The sequence below is a fragment of the Strix uralensis genome, chromosome 12, assembly GCF_047716275.1.
Source record: "Strix uralensis isolate ZFMK-TIS-50842 chromosome 12, bStrUra1, whole genome shotgun sequence".
NCBI lineage: Eukaryota > Metazoa > Chordata > Aves > Strigiformes > Strigidae > Strix > Strix uralensis.
This window is the reverse complement of record NC_133983.1, coordinates 2,953,747-2,972,792: the sequence shown is the minus strand read 5'-3', so window position 1 is coordinate 2,972,792 and position 19,046 is coordinate 2,953,747. Positions and strand designations below refer to the sequence as shown.

Sequence of the window (19,046 nt, the reverse complement as noted above, 5' to 3'; positions counted from 1 at the left end):
AGCTGGAAAAAAATAAACGGCTTGGCGGAGGCCTTCACTGGGGACACGACTGTCCCAAGTGCCACCAAACAGCGCGGGGTTGAGGGGGGAATTCACTGGTACCCTGCCTCAGTTTCACCCAGTGATCCCTCAGGAGTGACAGTCCTGGGGTTGTCACAAGTATAATGTCACTTTGGGTACCTGGAGCAGGTGCAGGGGGGTCAGGCAGATGCTTTTCTACCCTTTTCTCCTTCCTGCTGTGAATCTGAGCAGCTCAGTGTCATCTTTCATGATGTCTTCATCCTCTCTTTGGGGACCCAAGTCAAGCACCCTGAGGGGACAAGAGGTGGATCACGTCTTGGGGCATCTCTGGAACACCTGCAGCTTTTGGCCTGGCATCCCACTGTCCCCAAAGTCACCTGGGGACATCGCAGGCACCTCAAAAGCTGGGGCAGGCTGGCACTGCTCAGCTCCTCTGAGGCCACCGGTGGGTCCAGCCTTGCGGGAGAGGGACAACCCTGTGCAGAGGTTAGCTGGGAGGGAGAAGCTGCCCTGCCCGGTGGAGTTTTTCTTCATTCCTTGAAAGCCACAGAGACCTGCTGTGTGGGATTCAGGGTTGGAGGCAGCACCAAGGTGGAGCTGCCATGATGGATGATGTGACACCGTTCTCAACAGCCTCTGCCACGGGTGATGGTGCCCAAAGCACTGCAGCTTGGCAGAGGGGGATGCTCAGAAATGGTACCCACCCACCATCTAGCACCCACAGGGAGCATCGCAGCCAGCACCCAGCACGGGTTCTAACCCATGTCCACAAAGGCATGAGCCACACTGGGCCAGGAGGTGGCATGTTCCTGCCTGGACATCCCCAGCCTCCCAGGGGGACAGGCAGATGCTGCCCTTGCTGTATTCCCACCATGAGGCAGCCCATCACTGCCAAGCACAGGGAGATGTTTCCAAGCCTTGCATCTTGGCTGGTGCCAGGTTTGCAGGGGGCCACCTGGACCCACGTTGGGAGTGGAACCCTGCCTCAGACCCCGGTTTGTGTCTGGCTAAAATCCCCCAGGAGAGGTTTGTAAGGGAGAGGTGAGGTTTGAGGCCGGGCACATACTCTTTGATTTTACTGTGCTGTGGCTCCTGCCCTTGAGCATGCAGCCTTGAGCCTGGCAGCAGTCCTCGCTCCTTCTGGCAGGGTCCCCCCGGGTGTCCTGGTACAGAGGGGATCACGCTGTCCCTGGGAGGGACGATGGTGCCCTCAAGTCACAGGGCTAGCTGCTGCAGCCGCGTGCTTGCTCTGGGCAGCAGGGCTGGGGAGGCAGCAAGGGGGATGCTGGCTTGGCCCAGGGAGGAGTACCACAGCACCCCAGCCTCTTGGGCATCTGCAGGGGATGGGGATACTGAGCTCCCCAGGCATGGTCAACCCTGGGACAGCTGCAGCAGCAGGCAGGTCCTGCTCAGGACCACGGCGATGGTTTCCCCAGGGATACCGGAGGGACCATCACCCCTTCCCTCTTGCCACCACGCTTGGCCCTGCCTGCTCCAGCCCACAGCATCAAGAGCCTCCAGCATCCCAGCCCAGCAGCAAGGTGACCCAGGTGCAGGGACAAGGGACGCCAGCAGTGTGTCAGATCACTTTATTGCCACAGAGGCCACGGGCCAGACCCAGTTCCCGGAGGTGGTCTGGGTCCAGCCCCTTGACCCCTCTAATACTGTTGACAAGATGAACCCCGAGCCTCCACACCCACACACGGGCGCTGAGCATCCTCCATCCCGGCCATCATGGAGCAGCTCCGGGGCATCACTCCCATCCTGCTGCCTGCACCTCCAGGAGCTGGAGGCCAGCAGGGAAAAGCAAGGCAAGACCGAGGGTGCAGAGTGTGCCAGTCCTGGAGCAGCAGGAGCTGCTGCCACATCCTGCCCTGGGGGCTGCCCGGCGGTGGGGAGCAGCACGAGCCCCCTTCACCCCTCAAACCTCCATGCCAGGTGCCCGTCCCAGGCCCAGCGCCTGCACCAGGTCATCGCTGAGCCCACTCTTCAGCGTTCGTCTCACTGCGGGAAGAAGAGAGGGTGGCACTGGCAGCACGAGCAGTGCTGGCTGCCAGGGTCCCCATGCATTGGTGGCCTGCCCAGACACGGTGGCCCTGGCATGCTGGGGAGGGAAGGGGTGGCAGTGGGGTGCTGTGGCACGGTCTGGTCTCAGGGGACTTGCTGTGGCCTGGTGGGCTCAAAATGGGAGGTGGCCAGGGGGGAAAGGAGCCAGGCAGGGCATGGGGACAAAGACACAGAAATGAGACAAGGCATGGGGACAGAGCACAGGAACAGAGATGGGACAGGGACACAAAGATGGGAAAGAGCATCCAAGCAGGGCCACAGGACAGAGTACAGGGACAGGGCCACAGAGGTAGGACAGCGTATGGGGTCAGGGACACTGAGATAGGCCTGAGTACAGGGACTGGGCAGAGCATGGGAAGATGGAGATGCAACAGGGCATGGGGACAGGGACATGGAGACGGGACAGAGTACAGGGACAGGGCATGGGAGCGGGGCCACAGAGTCGGGAGAGAACACATGGAAAGGGGCAGAGCATGGGGACAGAGACGGGCCAGGGCACAGGGACAGGGATGGGTCTTACAGGACTTCCTATTGCCACGGGACCTCCTGCGTTCCTTGTTGGCGCAGGGCCGGGGGTTGGTGTTGTGAGTCACCGATTTCACCAGCTGGTCCATGATTTCATCCGAAGCATCGTCTGGGGAGCTGGGAACATCCTCCTGGGCTGGAGAGCCCTGTGCTGGGGTGGCGTGCCCTGTCCCTGCATGGTGACAACAGGGATGCTGGCATCCGCCGTGCCCAGCCAGCTGGGCATGCCTTGAGTGCCTCTGCCACCCCGCTCCTACCCCGGCTGGCCCGGCTGCGGCGGGCAGGGGTGTCCGTGGGGGAGGTCAGCAGGCTCTTCATGCTCTCGTGACCTGCTTCCATCTGCTCCTCAGGGCTGCTGGACACCACAGCGGGGGACGAAGCGCTCTCGGCGATGCCGGAGAACTTCTCGGTCTGCAGCGGGAGGAGGTGGGCATCAGGGACCTTGGGGGACATCACCTGGGGGTGGCAGCCGGCTGAGCGTCCCCATACCTCAGTGATGAGCCGACCCCGGGTCTTGTTGCGCTCGCGGTGGGCGGCCCGTTTCTTCTGCTGCTGCAGGACACGCTCCCAGCAGGTGCGGTACTCCAGGGCGAACTCCCGCAGCAGCTTGCAGATGGGAGTCACCTTCACATCCCGCACCGCGCTCGCCGGGTACCCCAGGTACAGCAGGAAGGAGTGAAACCTGCAGGGACATCGGTCACAGCGGGTCACCAACAGGCCCACGGCCTTCTCACTGCATCCCCAGGACCTCGAGCCACCAACCTGTTGAGGACACGCCTGTGCACCACCTTCAAGACGATAATGCGCTGGGTGCTGTCCTTGAGGAAGTCCGTCAGCTTGCTCTTAAGCACTGGCTTGGTCTCATGCTTGGCAATCACCTTCAGGTTGTCCCAGGAGGTCCTGCACCTCCGCTCCAGCTGCATCAGGCTGTTGGCCAGCTCATCAAAGTCAACCTGGAAGAGAAAGATGTCAGCCCTCAGTCATGCTGGTGGAGCTGGGCAGTCATGGGACCCACACCCTTGCGTTGCCCGGGTGTCATCTGCCTTGTCTCACCTTGGCGGAGCGGGTGATGGAGGCAATCTCTGAGTAGAGGTCAGTGGTTTCTGGGAACTTCTCTACCACCATCTGGCAGAGATGGTGGAGCAGGGACTGCCGGTGCACTGTGTCCTTCACTTCCGAGACCTTCTCCAAGTAGCCCAGATCAAAGCCTCTGCTCTGAAACCCCAACAGACTCAGCAGGGCCTCTCCATCCCTCCTCCAGCAGAACTCCAGTCAGCAGACCCCACCAGCACCACCCACCCTCAGGTGCCACCTCAGGCTTTCCATGGTCCCTCTTGGGTACCCATGTACCATGGCTGGTCCTGTCCTTGCAGCACTCAAGACAGGCCATGTCCCCCCACACCCTGCTCCTCACCTGGGAGCCGTTCAAGAAGTTTCCCATGGCCAGCAGCGTGGCCAGGATGCACTTGAAGGTGTGATTTCTGGCCAGCTGCTCCATGCCCACCTTCAGATCAAAGAGGGGCTCCGCAATCTCCTGGGTAAGGAGAGAGGCAGTGAGACCCCTTGGCCACCCTCTCCCTTGGGACCTTCAGCATTCAGCCTTGCCCTTGAGGGCAACCACCTCACGGTCAACCCAAGCCCATGCTTGCCTTGGGGACCTGCAGCCTGTCCCCAGCCAGGATGGCACCTCCTGTATGTGGACATGGCTGGTCCCCACCAGGAACACACTTGGCTCAGCACCGCTGGGGCTGGCAGCAGTGGGAGGGCAGGAGGCAGAGGGGGTAGACAGGTACCTGCTCCAGGCTCTCATAGTCCAGCTTGAAGGCCCAGAGCTGGAGCCTGGCTGTGAGGTCGCTGATGGAAGACAGGGCGAGCAGGAACTGCTCCGCAGAGCCCAAGGGCACATCAGGGTTGGCCAGCTGGGCCTCCTGGATCTTCTGCTTCTCCTCCTCGGTTGGAACCATCGTCAGGATTTTCTAGAGCAGGCAGAGAGGGATGTGTCAGACTCCAGTCATGTCACCATGGGATGTGTCACCCCAGGACTGACTGGAAGTGCACGGAGGCCTCCTGGCCAGGGCAAGCGACCCACACGAGGACCTCAAAGGGGCCAAGCTTCTCTCATGCCCACCTCAATCCCTTCCTTATTGACCGCAAACTCATCAAAGTTGAGCACGGCTGTCTTGATGATGTGCATGGGTGGCAGCACCGTGAGGCCAATGTTGATGGCGTTGCTCCTCTTGGGGTCCAGCACCACCACCACCTTCTTCCCATCGATGGCCTTCTGCAAAGAGGACAGGATGGATGGGGACAGCCAGGCAAAGGGCTCACCATCATGAAAACACCATGGAAATGGGGAGCTGATCAGGGACCCAGTGGTGAGCCAAACCATCAACATCCCCACCAAGCCTCTGGGCTGCACGTACCCATCCTCAGCATAGGGTTCATGCTAGGGTCCCCACAGGAACCAACAGCCTTCCTCCCACACCTCAAGTCCCCTTGGCTAATGAGTGCCAGCCCGCTGGTACCTTTGAAGTTGGCACTTCCTTTGACCGTGACTCAAAGAGATGCTCCAGCTTGGCAGCATTGACCTCGACATTCTGCAGGGACGCCCACAGTGTTGCCTGACCAAACCTGCTCGGTCCCACAGTGCCATCCAGCTGCTTCAGCTCCTTCCAGAAGAGCTTCACTGTCCTCTTCTTCTTGGCCTGGGAGGGGCCATCCATTGCTGAGAGGCCTGGCAGCCCTGGTGGGGGTGGGCAGCCAGGGACAGCAGGAGGTGGAGGGGGAGGTGGTGGGCAGCCAGGGACAGCAGGAGGTGGAGGGGGAGGTGGTGGGCAGCCAGGGACAGCAGGAGGTGGAGGGGGAGGTGGTGGGCAGCCAGGGACTCCAGGAGGTGGAGGGGGAGCCATGAGAGCTCCAGCCCTCGTTGCTTCGATGCCAGGAGGGAGGAAGGAGCCGTTGGCCACAGGCCCTGTGTCCAGGATGTCAAAGTCTTCTTCTTCGGCCAAATCCGTGAAGTCCAGGTCCTTGATCTTCAGCTGCACGGGGCTGGCCTCCAGGCGCTCCCACGTCAGCTCCATGTCCTTCTTGATGGGCATCATCCTGGTGTTCTCCAGCTTCTGCGTGTGTGTCTCGGCATCTACGCTGGACATGGCACGCGCCAGCTTGGCATGGGCACTGGCCACTGGCCCATCTGGAGCCCTGCCATGGAGCCAGGCACCCTCCTGCTCCTGGCTGCTACCTCCCTCGGCATCCATCTCCACCTCACCCTGGACCAGGGGGGACAACGGGACCTCGGGGAAGACCTTCTCCCTCCCTGGCTCTGAGGAGCCCTTGGCGTAAAGCATGTCCAGCATAAACTTGGTGTCAGAGGAGATGGTGCTGCAGGAGTCGGTGGTGTCTGGCCGAGCCAGGCGAGACCCTGCAGGGAGAGGGGGAGAGGCTGGGGCAGCCCGCTTGCAGGGGGCAAGTGCTGCTGGGCTGCACGTAGAGTTGGGGTCCTGCTCCCTGGTGGGGTGTGCTTGGATGCTGGCGTTCAGAGGGGGATGGGGAGGTGCCACCCAGCTCTTTTATGGCTCTGGGTGTCACAGGCATGGGGTGGGGGCAGAGGGCCCATGAACACCCACCCCAGGGACCACGATGAGCCCAGAGCTGGGAACACGCACCCCAGCAGCACCTACTTATGCTGGGTGGCTCCATCCTAGGCTCAGGGGTATCGCTGTCCCTGTCCCACGCAAGAGCAGCGGGATGCTCCAGTGCAGCATCGCTGAGGACATCGTGCCGTCCCTTGGCCATGGAAGAGATTTTCTCCTTCTGAGCTGCAGCCAGGTTCTCCAAGAAGCGAGCTCTGCGAGACAGGGGTGGACATTGGCCAGGAGCAAGGCAGGGATGGGGACGACGGGCAAACCAAGCCAGGCCACGCTGCACAGTCAGCCCCGCAACACAGAAAACCCCTGCGCTGACCACACCACAGTGGGGACCCGGAGGATTCAACCTCCTCCGAGCCCTGCAGACAGGTGATGCCACCACAGCTTGGGGACAGGGATGCTGCAGCCCCACGGGAACCAAAGGCTCGTGCCATCAGGGTGCCACCATCACCTGCTGGTCCCAAGGGACCTGGTGCTCACTGCGACCCTTGTCCAAAAGCTGCAAAACCCAGGAGGACGCCCGGGCAGAGACTCGTGGGGACCCTCCTGCTCCTCATGCCCTGCATGGCTGGAGCCCAGACGCCTCCAGCTGGGCACTGGCCCAAGGAAGCGCATGCCTGGAGACACACGCATGCCTCTACTTACTCAAACTTCCTCAAAATAGGCTTGTCCCCATGCAAGGATGGGGCATCCTTCCGCCTGAGGGAAAACAGGGGTTAGCCCCCACTGCTGGCAGCCCCCCCAGGGCTCGTGCCTCCTGCACGCACCTGCCTGGCAGCCCTCCAGTGTGGGACCCACATCCCACCATCACCCCATGGTCCTGGGATTCATGGGGAGCCAGGAGAGCCCCAGCAAGTCCCCTCCTGTCCTGGCATCATATGGCATTGGGTGCTGGTGAAACGGGGCACCGTTCGCCCCCAACCAGAGCTGCCCAGTTTGCCACCAGGATGGCGATGCCAGCCCTGTGTCAGCTGCAGGGTGGGCTGTGCCACCCCCAGCAGGGACACCTCACCCCAGAAGGGGGGGGATCAGAGGGTGTCACCACCCCATGGGGGATGCTGGTGATGGCGGGAGCGGGCTGGGGTCCCGCAGGCAGGGGAGAGACAAGGACTGGGGGCAGCAAGGTGGGTGCAAGGGGCAGCAAGTGGGGCAGGGCAGTGGCCGCTCCCGCCGGAGCATCACCCTGGGAGGGAGCACACGCGTGCAGAGCCCAGGCACTTACCAGACAGGGGCAGTTTGGTGCAGCCTGCAAAAGGAAAGATAGAAAGAGTGGGCAGAGGAGAGGGCAAGCGTGGGCAGAAAGGAGGAGCGAAGAGGAGCTGGAGCAGAGCTGTGCACGCCCAAAAGATGCCCTGGATCCCCTGGCCAGACCCTCTCAGATGCCTGCTCCCCCATCACACTTCTCTCCAGTCCCAGTGCCTGCCCAGACCCTGTTTCCCCCAGGTGCACCCCATGCTCCTGGGGCCCCCGCTGCCACCCCGGGGGGACCCCCCATGCACCCAGCCCCTTCTGGCTGCTTACTTGTAGATGCTGCGCTCGCCCAGGCCCGGGGGCTGCTCCTTCTCAGCCAGGGGGGAGGCTAGGGCTAGCCGCACACTGGATGAGCTGTTGTACACGCTGCTGGGACAGGGTCTGCAAGAAGAGGTGGCAGGGACTGAGAGCAGGTCCTGCAGGGTTGCCCTCCGCCCCTGCACCGGGAACGGACCCATGCGCTGCTCACGCCACATCCCAGCATCTTGGCTTTCCTGGGAGCATCCCCACCGTGGGTCACCTCCAGCCACACTTACTCTGCTGGGCTGCTCGGCATGGGGACAGCTGGGGTGTCCTCGGTGGGGGGCTCCTTTGGGGTGCCAGGGGACTCGGGGCCAGGCTCCTGGCAGCTGCCCTGGGATCGCCACCCGTGCCGGCTCTCATCTGTCCTCCTCCGCTCCTTGCGGCCCCCTGAGGGCGGCTCTTCCACGTCATCCTCTAGCTTGAGAGCGCTCTGCAAAGGGGTCAGGGGGAGGCATGGCACTGGGCACAGCACCCCTGCCACCCCACACACCCACCCTCCCTGCTGCCACGGGACGTGGCATGTGGCAGGGTCCCACAGGAGCCCCACTCACTTCATAGAGCACAAACTGATGCTTCAAGTCGAGGTCGGTGCCCTTGCTGCTCAGGTACTGCTGCACCACCCGCTCCATGCCCTGCTGCTCCAGGCAGTCCGTCACGTCGTAGAAGGTGTCCTGGTCCGGGAGGGCTGCCAGCGTCTGAGCAGGACCAGAGGGATGCTGCTGGGACCGGTGTGACCCACGCCGAGCCCCGCCAGCGTGGCATTGTGGGGACATCCTGCCACCCCCCCCACCCCTAGACCTTGTTGATCAGCGTCATGGCGAACACCAGCAGCTCCGTGTCGGCCCCGTTGCGTTGCTCCAGGATGGCCATCAGGTTGGACCACGGACAGGCACCTGGGAAAGGCAGCACGTGCTGGTGACACGTGGGCCACGGGGACAACATGTGGGCCAGGGGGACATGCCATCCCCCAGCGGGGACCTCACGGGAGGCAGGGGCTGCACCTACCTCTTGCCTGGTCCACAGTGTTGATGGCGTGGATGAGGAGCAAGGCGTTGGGCTCCGTGTACTCCACAAACACTAGCAGCAGCTTCAGCGCCATCTTCACCACCAGGCGAAACTGGGGCAAGGGACAGTGACTGGGACAGCAGCGGTGGCAGGGAGCTGCCAGTGCCACGCCAGGGCACTGAGGGGGTGTCTCTGCCCATGCCCCAGGGCTGGGGGCTTTGCCATGGGGCCAGGGACCAGCCTGCAGCTGTGATGCTGATGGCCAAGGGGCACTGGGAAGGCACCTTGTACTCAAGCTCTGTGCCCAGGAGCACGGTCAGGTAAGGACAGAGAGCTCTGGGGACTCTGGGTGGCTTCCAAATGGGTGGGAGCAGGACCTGACACACCCAAAGGTACCAGGGCACCAAGCCCGAAGGTGGGGTAAAGCTCCTGAGGGAGGGTGCAAGGGGACAGCCACAGGCAGGGGTGCAGCCAGGGGCACAGGCAGCCCCCCAAGGGCAGCAGGGGCTTACCAGGCTTCCCGACAGTGTGTACAGCCACTGGACAGTCTCGTTGTGGTTGATGACACCCTGCATCCCATCCACGAAGAGCATGATCTGGCTCAGGGCTGGAAGGCAGAGTGCAGGCAGGGTCACAGCACAGCAGGCAGGGCTGCAGCAAGGGTAGGGCTTTCCCATCCCCGCGCAGCATTACCACGCCAAGGGCAGGGTCTGGCAGCTGCCCGCAATGTAGCCCAGGCAAACATGCTGGCTCGCCCCCGCTGAGTGCCAGCCTTCCTCCCCAGGGATGGGAGGTGCCCTGTACCCAAATACCAACCCCGCAGAATGTAATTCTGGTAGTTCTGGTCGGCCTCTGCCCCCACTTTGATCAGGCATGTCAGCCCATCCAGGTTCACGAACTCCGGCACCAGGTCCTTGTCCTCCTGCGGGGTGAAGGCCAGGCATTACCGCAGCGGGGGGGGGCAGGGGTGGGCAGCAAGCCCCAGGGGAGCCCCCCTGAGCCCCTCACTGTGCCAGCATCACTGTACCTGAAAGAGCTGCTTGAGGGAGAAGAGGGATCGCCGCAGCTCCGGCCCCTGCGAGTTGTACAGCTTCTCTGGAAGGAAAAGAGAGAGGCAGCGTGATGGCCTGGCCTGCTGGGGCTCGCTGCTGACCCGGGGCTCTGACACGCTCCCGGCTGTCTGGGAAAGCCCCGCATCTCTGCTCAAGCCCTGTGCTGTCACCCCAGGACGCCGGCGTTGTCCCCGCCTGTGGGACATGCAGGGCGGAAGCAGCTGCAGCTCCACAACTACTTATTTCAGATCTGCCACTTTCCTATTTCCTTTTTTTGCCTTTTTTTTTTTTTTTTCTGCCCAGCAATGACATAAATATCCCCTCTGGTTTCCTGTGCAGAAACGAAACAGGAACATGAGCAGGAGGCTGAGCTACTTTTAGCCATCCCTCTACAGGCACAGTTCTGGCGTGGTCCTGGAGTCCCAGGCAGCCCCGTGGCTTGTGAAGAAATGCAGGATGGGGACAGGAAGGATGGCAGCATGACACCAGCTGCTTGGGGACAAAAGCACGGTCACTGGGCTGAAGGCTGGATGGAGACTACATGCTCCTGGGGACAGTGCCTGCGGGCAGGAGCCAGCACGGAGCAGTCAGGGCAATGGGAAGCTGGAAAGCCCTGCTCCAACGAGTGGAGACCAAAGGCATCAGGAGCCAGCGCTTCCTGCATCCAAAAAATTGAGTTATCTGAGCATCCTGAGTTATTTGGGTCAGGCTTAAAGCTGTAAGAAGCCAAAAGCGAGCTAAAGAGCCCTCCAGACATGCCGATGAGGGCTCTGTAAAACACGAGGTCCCAGCAGCCTCCTCCACTCACTTATCGGCTTGTCAGAGCAGCCGAGAGGGAAAGCAGAGCATCCCAGGGCTCAGCCGGAGCCTGGGAACCGCTGGCAAAGAGCATGACCCCGACCTCGGCCTTCCTGCCCCTTTCCCGCATCACTCGGCTGCAGCCCTGCATGGCCAGCTGATGCCTGGCCAGCATTGCTCTGCTCAGTGCTTGTCTTCCCCACTGCTAAGGAGAAAAAAAGGCTTAAGACTCCTGAGTATTTTGCAGGACCTCCGAGCAGGCTTCCCAAAGCTACGGCAGCACTTTCTGCTGTGCAAGAGTTATTTGTATCCTGCAAAGCTATATTTAGAGCTTGCTTGAATGACCCAGAATATGTGCAGCGGGTGGTGGGCTCCCAGCAGAAGAGGCTAAAGTCCTGATCTCTGAGGATGGAGGGGATTAACCCAGTGAGTCCACATGAGTCTCATGGGGCCCATGTCCCCTGCACCTACGGGAGGGGTTATGGGGCAGGAGCTGCCCTGGGCTGTATCGCTCTCTCCCACCATCACAAAAAGCCTGGACAAAACTCACTGCGGGAGACCAAACCCCCACTGTCTGAGGGGGCCAAGCCACTGGACCTGCACCAGCCTGGAGAAGGGAGCAGCCCTGACTCACCGATGATGGCGTGGACTCTGACGGAGAGCTGTGTGCGGAGGATCAGCGTCGGCCGTCTCCCCTTCCTAGGGCGGGAGGAAACTCTGTGTGAACCCCTGCAGCAGGACCACCACGGCCCCCTGGCCCCTCACCCCCCGGCCCCAGCACTCACACACATGTGGGGTCCCCATGTCCCATCCCCAGAGGGCTCGGGCACCCTGTGTGCCTCACCTGACCTCCTCGTAGAAACCCTCCAGATCATCCTTCTGTTCCAGCAGGGACAAGTCGAGGTCCAGGTAGTGTCCAGAGGGTGAGACCTGCAGCGTGCAGTCCTCCAGCTGGGGATGCAGACAGCCTGGCTGAGCCCCTGTGCCCACCACAGCCCTCCCCACTCCTGGAGGATGCAATATCCCCAGGTCACCCTCCTGCCCGCACCAAACCCACCAGGCAGCCACATCCTGGAGCAGGATGGCAGGTCCCACCTTGTCCCCAAGCACTCGCCCCGCAGGGAGATGCCCCGGCACCCTCCGCCCCAGCCCGGTGGCAGATTGAGGGAGAAACATGGAGCCTCAGGCTGGGAAAAGGCAGGGCGAAGGCCACTAGGCTCCTCGGCAATACCCTGGGCAGAAGCCACGGCAAGAGGCTGATCTGCTCCTTGGGGCTCCCATTAGTCAGCAGGGTTGTGACTGGGGCAGGATTTGCCTCCTCCCAGGGCTGGTTGCTTCACCCAGGCAGATAAATTGCTTCTACCTGCAGGGGCTGGGTCTGCAGGAACTGCCAAGGCACCCAGCCCAGCCAGGGACACCCCAAACCAGAGCAAATCCCACAGGAATGTCCTCCAGCTGACACAGCTTCTGACTCAGCCCGTAGCCATCGTGGCATCTTCCAGCAGGATGAGGAAAAGCACAGCCCGAGGGCACCTTCCCCAGAAGTCCACATATAGCACCCACGATGCACCCCAGCCAGTGGGCATGGCACCCAGAGGTGCTCCAGGCACAGCACTCACAAAGCCCCTGAGCCACCTGGGGCCCAGCAGCACCCCACAGCACCCAGGCAGGTCTCCTGGGTGAGCTCCTGATGGGACAGGACAATTTGCCCTCAAGGCGCGAGTAGAGGCAGAGGGAGGGCAGTGCCTGCCTGGTCTTGCCTGCACCCCTGCCACCCCAGCGCCTCTGGACCTGTTCCTAAAGTGTCTGCAGCCCCCTCTCCTAGCTCATCCCACCTCTGAGGAACTGATACTCCCTTCCAAAGCTGCACAGCAGTGCTGTGTAACCACTTGTGGAGCTGAGGATGGGGGATAAAACCCTATTATAAAACCCTGCCCTGGCCACCCTGGGGCAGGGTGGTGACCCACAGCAATGCTGGGTATGGCTCCTGCATCTCACTGAGGTTGCTTTTCATGGAAGCCCTACCTCCTTGAGTCACAAGATTGTGCAAGAGCTCACAAGTATGACTTCACCACAAGCATGACGTTGAAAAAGGGCAAAGAAAAAATGCCACATGCTTTAAATAATTAATGACCCTGACTAAGGCTCAGGATAACGGGTAATTTGGCAGGGCACTGCCGTTGGGTTGGACGCAGCAGTTATGTTGTTAGTGTCCTGCTCCTCCTCCTGTGGTTGCTGGCCACGCCAGCCGGCCATGGCAACGTGCACCAAACACAGACTGCTGGCACCGGGCAAGCGCTCCTGGCTGCCAGCTCTGCTCCTGCAGTGGGTGTCACTAGCGCTGACCCCACGCAGGGCTTGATGGCTGGGGGAAGTTTCAATTCCTCCACAGGGGCAGGCTCTCCTGGGCACCCCTTCATCTGCCCGGGGAATCCCCTCCTGCATCCTCCTGGGCAGCCCCTCAGGCATCCCTGCATCTGCCCAAGCATCCCTGCATCCTCCCGGGTGCTCAAACACAGCAAAGAGCATCTCACAGCTCCAGCCCAAAAGCTTTGCCTCCTCTGGGCTGCCAGAGCCCCAGCAAGCCGGAGTTAACATCCCCAGCTCCTACCGGGGCTGTGACACGTCCCAGCTGGTGGGGGAGGCCAAGCCCCTGGGACTTGACCCTGCGTGTTTCCCGTGTGAGCTTGGCAGTGCTCCCCACGAGGGATGCTCCGAGCACTGGGCCCGGGTTTGGCTGCAAGATCCCTGGTGAGCACCAGCCCCCGGGGATGGAGACGCCGTCCCAGGCTCGAGCTGCCCTGCCAGAAATCCCAGGGCGGCACTTCCGCGCCAGGGAGCACTGACTGCCCCAGGGCCGAGGTTACTCTGGTTATTCGGATGAGGGCTTTGCACCATGCAGGATCTGAGCCAGGACCCTGGAACTGTGCTGCTGGGGATGGCACACTGGGGTCACAGGGTACTGACAGCTCCCGGTGCAGGGTGGCCGTGATCCATCCGCCTCCTGCCTTGTAAAACCATTTTAAAATGAGCTGGACTTTGAGGGTCATGGGGACTCGCAGGCAGAGCGGAGCTGGCGGAGGAGAGGGTCCCACGCTCACACCTCCAGCCCACGGCTCCTGGGAGCCCCGGCCACCCTGCAGCAGCACCGACATCCTTCATGCACCGCGCGGGGAGGGTTTGGGGTCTTGCTGAGGACAAGATGCTGGTGCCAGCCCCGGTGGGGGACAAGGACCCCATGGCCCAGAGAAGGTTTCCCTGCCTGTATTAAAAACCACTGATGCCTCAAACCTGAGACACGGGAAAGGTGGAAACACATGCATCTCCCTGATCCTACCAACAACCAGCAGCTGTGGCCGGCTTCAAAGCTCAGCAAGGACACATGCACCAGGAAGGGAGTCCCCAGGGAAAGCCAGCTCCCCCTGGAGTGGGACTGCCACCCCCCAAACCACGGGGGTGTGATGGAGACATCCTGGACCCACAGCTGAACTCACACCACCCACCACAGCATCACATCTTCCTGCTCACCCCTATCATGTCATCCCCACTAGGGATGATGCTCCAAGGCCAGGCAGTGAATATTCTCTTTATCTGCCAGCAGAGGAAACACTTTTCTCCCCCTCTCTGATACTTTCTTTTTGCAGTAACCACAATTTCCCAACACCACTGTGGCTCTTCTAGGAAGGCTATGGGGAAATTACAGAAAAAAAAAAATGTATTATTTGCTCCAGCTGAGGCAGAGCTGGAGGCAGCAATTAAACACAAGGCACCAGCAGGTCAGAAATGCCCAGCACCAAAGCCTCTGCTCACCCTCCCAAAATACATGGGGGTTGATGGTTTATAGAGCTACGCTGCAGGAGCAACCCCAGCCAGCAACCAAGCGCGCTCACCATGATTTGGTTTCAGGGCAAAGAGAGGTGTTTATTGCCGGGGCAATCAGTCGCTGGCTCCTGTCCGCTCCTGCCTGACGGATGGCAGCAAGTGGATGGGAGCCCTGCCACTGCCTTATCACAGGGGGTAAAAAAAAATAAAATAAATACCCTAGGCCAGGAAAGGTCACCCAGAGCTGGCCCAGAACTGCACACTCGCTCGCACACGTCCCTCTCGAAGCTCCTCCAGCCAGGCTCGCTGCTCACTAACACCCCTCGTTTGTGAGCAGCAGCAGGAGGACCCCAGCCCTGGTGAGATGCTGGTGTCCCAGCAAAGCCACAGCACAAACACCTGGCCACAGCTCCTGTCCTGGGACCTGTGCAAGGACCGTGCCAAGAGACGGGGAGCACTGACGCTCAGCTCCAAGTGTTCGGCAAGAAGCAGAGGGCAGAGTTTCAAGGCAGTTAAGTCGAGGGGATGGCAGCACTGCCTGTCTCACCGCTTTCGTGCCTGCCAAAGGCTCAGTGGGGCAAAGACTCTCAGTGAAGCCCCCCTCGAGCTGGTCAGGAAACAGAGGACAAGCAGGGCTGGTGGGATGGGCCTTGTGCACTTCATGCGTGCACCAACGGTGCCCCAATGGTTCTTGTCTATCAAGCCCGAGAGCTTGCAGCGAGCTTATGGCACTGAGGTCGTCCCCAGGTTTCCAGGGAGGAATTGGAAAGCAAAGCTCCAGCCGGATGGGTTTTGCAATTGTTTGGAAAAATCCCTAGATTGAGAGGTGAGATAGTGCCGGGAGCAAGGGAGTGCAGTGGCCTTTGGGGACTGAGGTGACAGCCAAAAAAATCTGCCCTGCAAAACCTGCCTGCGGAGGTTCAGAAAACCCCCACACCCAGTGCAAGCATCACCCAAGGGTACTAGAAAAATGCTGGAAAGCAGGAGAAGATAGTATCAGCCTGGAGCTGAACAATGCGATGGCGGCAAACAAAGTGGGAAGGTATTTTCAAGCACAAACAAGCTTTCCGGAGAGCATGAAAAAGTCATCAGCGGCAGGTCTCACTCAGGGAGAGGAAGCACTGAGGGTCATGGGGCAGGACAGGCAGTTCAAGGCAGCAATGTCGGCACGAGAAACCTCCTGTTCATCATCTCTAGGCTGTTCCCAGCCCAGGGAGCACCTTTCTTACTCCCAGGGAGGGCAGGACCCGGCTGGTCCCCCATGGCAGCTCATCCCCTGGGTGCCTATGGTTTGGTTCTGCTCCGACGATGTGGGGACCCCAGCTCAGCTCCCTCACGGCCACTGCATCCTCCTCCCAGTGCTTTGCAGCTCTGGGCACGCTGCCCAGCAGGACAAGCCTGGCACTGGGCATCCCCAGCTGAATTTTTTTACAGCCAGTTCCTTGGGAAAAATCCGACTGTTCATTTACTAATTTTAGGGCACTGAGTAATGGAGCCGAGCGCTACCTGGCACAAAGGGCACCAAGGGAGGTTTCGGCTGGTCGTGCCAGGGTAATGATGTCTGCGTGGGTCCTGGGTGCCAGCTCCAAATTTGGACTGAACCGGGTGCTTCGGGAGACCGACCTCACTCCGCAGGGTGCAAATCTTGCTGCAGGAGGCTCCAGACGAAGACATCAGCTCATGCAAACCCCAGACAGCATCCCAGCTTGTCAGGCCAGGATGTATCGCAGCCCTCACTGGCTCAGAAAGCTCTTGTAATAAAGGCAGTGTGGTTTATAATTTATATAACTGTATAAACCAGATTCCTGGTTTATAAGCCCAGCGCAGGGTCCTAGTCACTTTGCCTGCAATTTTACGAAGGGTCATGGGGTGATAAAGGGAAACTACAGAAAAAAACACCCAGAGCTTGACTTAGGCAGAGAACAGAGCCCGGAATCTCAGGATCAACAAGCCTCTGCTGGGCACAGGACTTCCTTGCAATGCTCCTGCCCTCAGGAATGCCACGTCCAGCCCCCCCCATGCCACCACGGCAGCACCTCAGGCTGGCGATCCCGTTACAGCCAGCTTCTGCCCCGGGGAGGAGGGCGCATGTCTGAAATTTGAGTTTGCTTCATTCGTCATGTCTCAGGGCTGTTTGTTCCCAAACAAACTCTGTTTAGTCACCGCCTAAAAATCCCATGACGGTGACAACATGGGACACTGCTGCTTTGCTCCAAGAAAAATGAAAAAGGGGATAAAAGGGAGGTTTTTTTGGTGCGGGCAAAGGTTGAGACCTCTCCCCTCTCCCCTGGCAGGCCAGCAAGCTCAGTGCCAGGCACACTGAGATAATTTCCCCCTCCTGCTGCCCCCATTTCTCCTGTCCAGCTCCAGACAGGACACACTCCCCCTGCCTGCCTGGGTTCCTGGCTCCCTTGTCTGCACTCCTGCGGTGCTGCAAGACAGAGATGCTCAGCCATTGCCAAAGCTCTGCTGGGTCTCACGTTCATAAGGACGAAAACAAGCCCGTCCCCATCCTGTAAAGGATGCTCTGAAAGCATCGCGCCAGCAGAAGGTACCCAGGAGGGAGGGTCCCCCGTCTCCTCGCTCTTTCCCAGCCCGGATCAGGCCTGAGGGAACAGAAGCACGACACGGCGCCTCACTTGAGCTTCAGCCTTCTGCCTTCCTCCCGGCCGGAGGAAATTGCTCAGCACGAATTTCCGTGCTGCTCTTTGGCGGCAAAGCTGCTGCCGAACCGGAGGGGCGAGGGGCTGGCGAGCCTCCGGCTCCATCGCCACCTCCCCGAGGCTCACGAGCGGCAGCGAGCGGGGACGTTGGCCGGGGCCCCGCTGCGGGGGAGCCAGTGCGCTCCCGTCGAGGCTCAGCCCCGCTCCCGGTAGCCAGCGTGGAAGGGGGATGCTGGGGTGGGAGTGTGCTGCCCGGCTCAGCCCCGACGGCGCGGGGATGGACGCCTGCCCTCGTCCTGCCTCCCCCTGCCCCGGCTCCTGCCTGCTCTGAGCAAGCACATCCTCTTCCTCCCCGCCGACTCATCCGGGGCCGGCATCTCCCGCAGGGGCTCCCGGATTCCACCGTGACTCACGCCGGGAGCGCTGCCCGTGCTCCGGCAGGGACACGCCGCCCCGTCCCGCTCCTTCCAGCCGACAACCCCCCCCCCCCCCCCCGGCGCCTTCCCCGCCCGCTCCCGGCTCCCCCTCACCGGCAGCGGGGCCCCGAGCAGGCGGTGCAGGGCGGGCAGCTGCAGCCCCAGGGCCAGCGCCTCCTCCACGGCGTAAACCGGGGCTCTCCGCGGCTCCGGGAAGCTGCCGCAGCCGAAGGGATCCGCGTCCTCCAGGTACTGCACCCGGCACGGCACCGTCGCCTCCGCCATGGCAGCGCCGCCGCCCGCGCCGCGCCGCGCCGCCGGGGCGGGGCCACGCAGGACACGCCCCCTCCACGGGCACTCCCCCCTCGTGACCACGCCCCCTTCCGGACCACGCCCCCTCATCGATACGCACGTTCGCGGCACGCCCCCTCCTCGACCACGCGCCCTCGTGGACACGCCCCCCTCTCGGCCACGCCCACCCAGGCCACGCCCCTCGCGGCCGCCCGGGGCCCGGCGCGCCCTCCCGCGGGCGTCCCGGTGGGGGCTGCCCGCCCGCCCGCAGCCGCCTCCCGCCCCGGGGGGACGCTGCTCCGCCGGGATGCTCCGGCGTCATGGATGCTCCAGGCCCCCGGGGGGGCTCCGGGTTGCCGGCTGGGGCTGCCCCCCCCGCCCCGCACGGGTGGGCGGCTGGGCTGAAGCTCCCCGGTCCGGGACAGGGGGACAGCGGCGGAGGGCTGAGCTGTGCCCCGGGCAGCCCGGGGTGCAGCGGTACCAGCCCGGCAGCGGGGCAGGCTCCGAGGCCGGTGTTGGTGCTGACGAGGGCGTCCGAGATGGATCACGTCGTGCTCCTCACCGCGGGGGAGCCGGGACCCCCAGGAGAACCCAGGGGGGACCACGGCTGCACCGGGGGTGGGACTGGGGACACGGGGAGGTCTCATCGCCCTTGGACTCAGCATGAAGCATCGCTGGGCACGCTGAGCACAACCCAGCAAGGCCAAGCTTTTGCAAAGGCGATTTTATTTTCTTCTTGACTGATTACCTGGGCAGTGATGAGGGCCCAACACGATGGAGCCTTCCCCTCGCTCCTGGCCCCCGCTCAGGCTCCCAGTAGGAGCGAGGTGGTGGGAGCTCAGCAGAGATGCCCAAGCAGCGACACAGGCCGGGTATAAGAGGCCAGGGCAGCAGGGCACACCCAGCCTGGGGGAGGCAATGCAAAGCGGGGATTTAATGATGCTTTTGACAACTGAAAAGGGGAAATTCTCAGCGGCAGCCCTTGCGAGGCCATTGCTGGCAGGAGCTGGCTGGCAGGGGGTGGCAGCAGCAGGCTGCTTTCCCCAGTCGTTTGCTTCTGCTGCCCAACATTTGCCGCATGTTTGTGCGGGGTCAGGGAGGTGGGAGGAGGTGACACTGCCGAGGCGTCCTGCAGCCTTTTGCCCCCTGGCCAGCGGGCCCTGCCTGGCATGCACGCAGCGTCTG

General features: G+C 61.8%; 1 protein-coding gene across 2 annotated transcripts; it reads right to left on the bottom strand.

Moving 5' to 3' along the window:
• Positions 1 to 1,595: 1,595 nt before the first annotated feature.
• FHOD1 (formin homology 2 domain containing 1) lies at positions 1,596 to 17,880 on the bottom strand. 2 transcript variants are annotated; one of them, XM_074881511.1, is made up of 24 exons: positions 17,685 to 17,880; positions 11,514 to 11,620; positions 11,304 to 11,368; positions 9,847 to 9,914; positions 9,636 to 9,741; positions 9,332 to 9,426; positions 8,820 to 8,931; positions 8,613 to 8,707; positions 8,366 to 8,509; positions 8,048 to 8,244; positions 7,782 to 7,892; positions 7,483 to 7,506; positions 6,906 to 6,959; positions 6,294 to 6,460; positions 5,139 to 6,034; positions 4,742 to 4,894; positions 4,407 to 4,589; positions 4,028 to 4,147; positions 3,667 to 3,828; positions 3,376 to 3,566; positions 3,103 to 3,295; positions 2,871 to 3,024; positions 2,609 to 2,785; positions 1,596 to 2,025 (listed from the first exon to the last, which is right to left on the bottom strand). In XM_074881511.1, the coding sequence occupies exons 1-24, from the start codon at positions 17,853 to 17,855 to the stop codon at positions 1,943 to 1,945; spliced, it is 3,828 nt and encodes a 1,275-aa protein (XP_074737612.1). In that variant the 5' UTR covers positions 17,856 to 17,880; the 3' UTR covers positions 1,596 to 1,942. The 2 variants fall into 2 exon arrangements, with proteins under 2 accessions (XP_074737612.1, XP_074737613.1); XM_074881512.1 differs by lacking the exons at positions 6,906 to 6,959; positions 7,483 to 7,506.
• Positions 17,881 to 19,046: the final 1,166 nt, after the last annotated feature.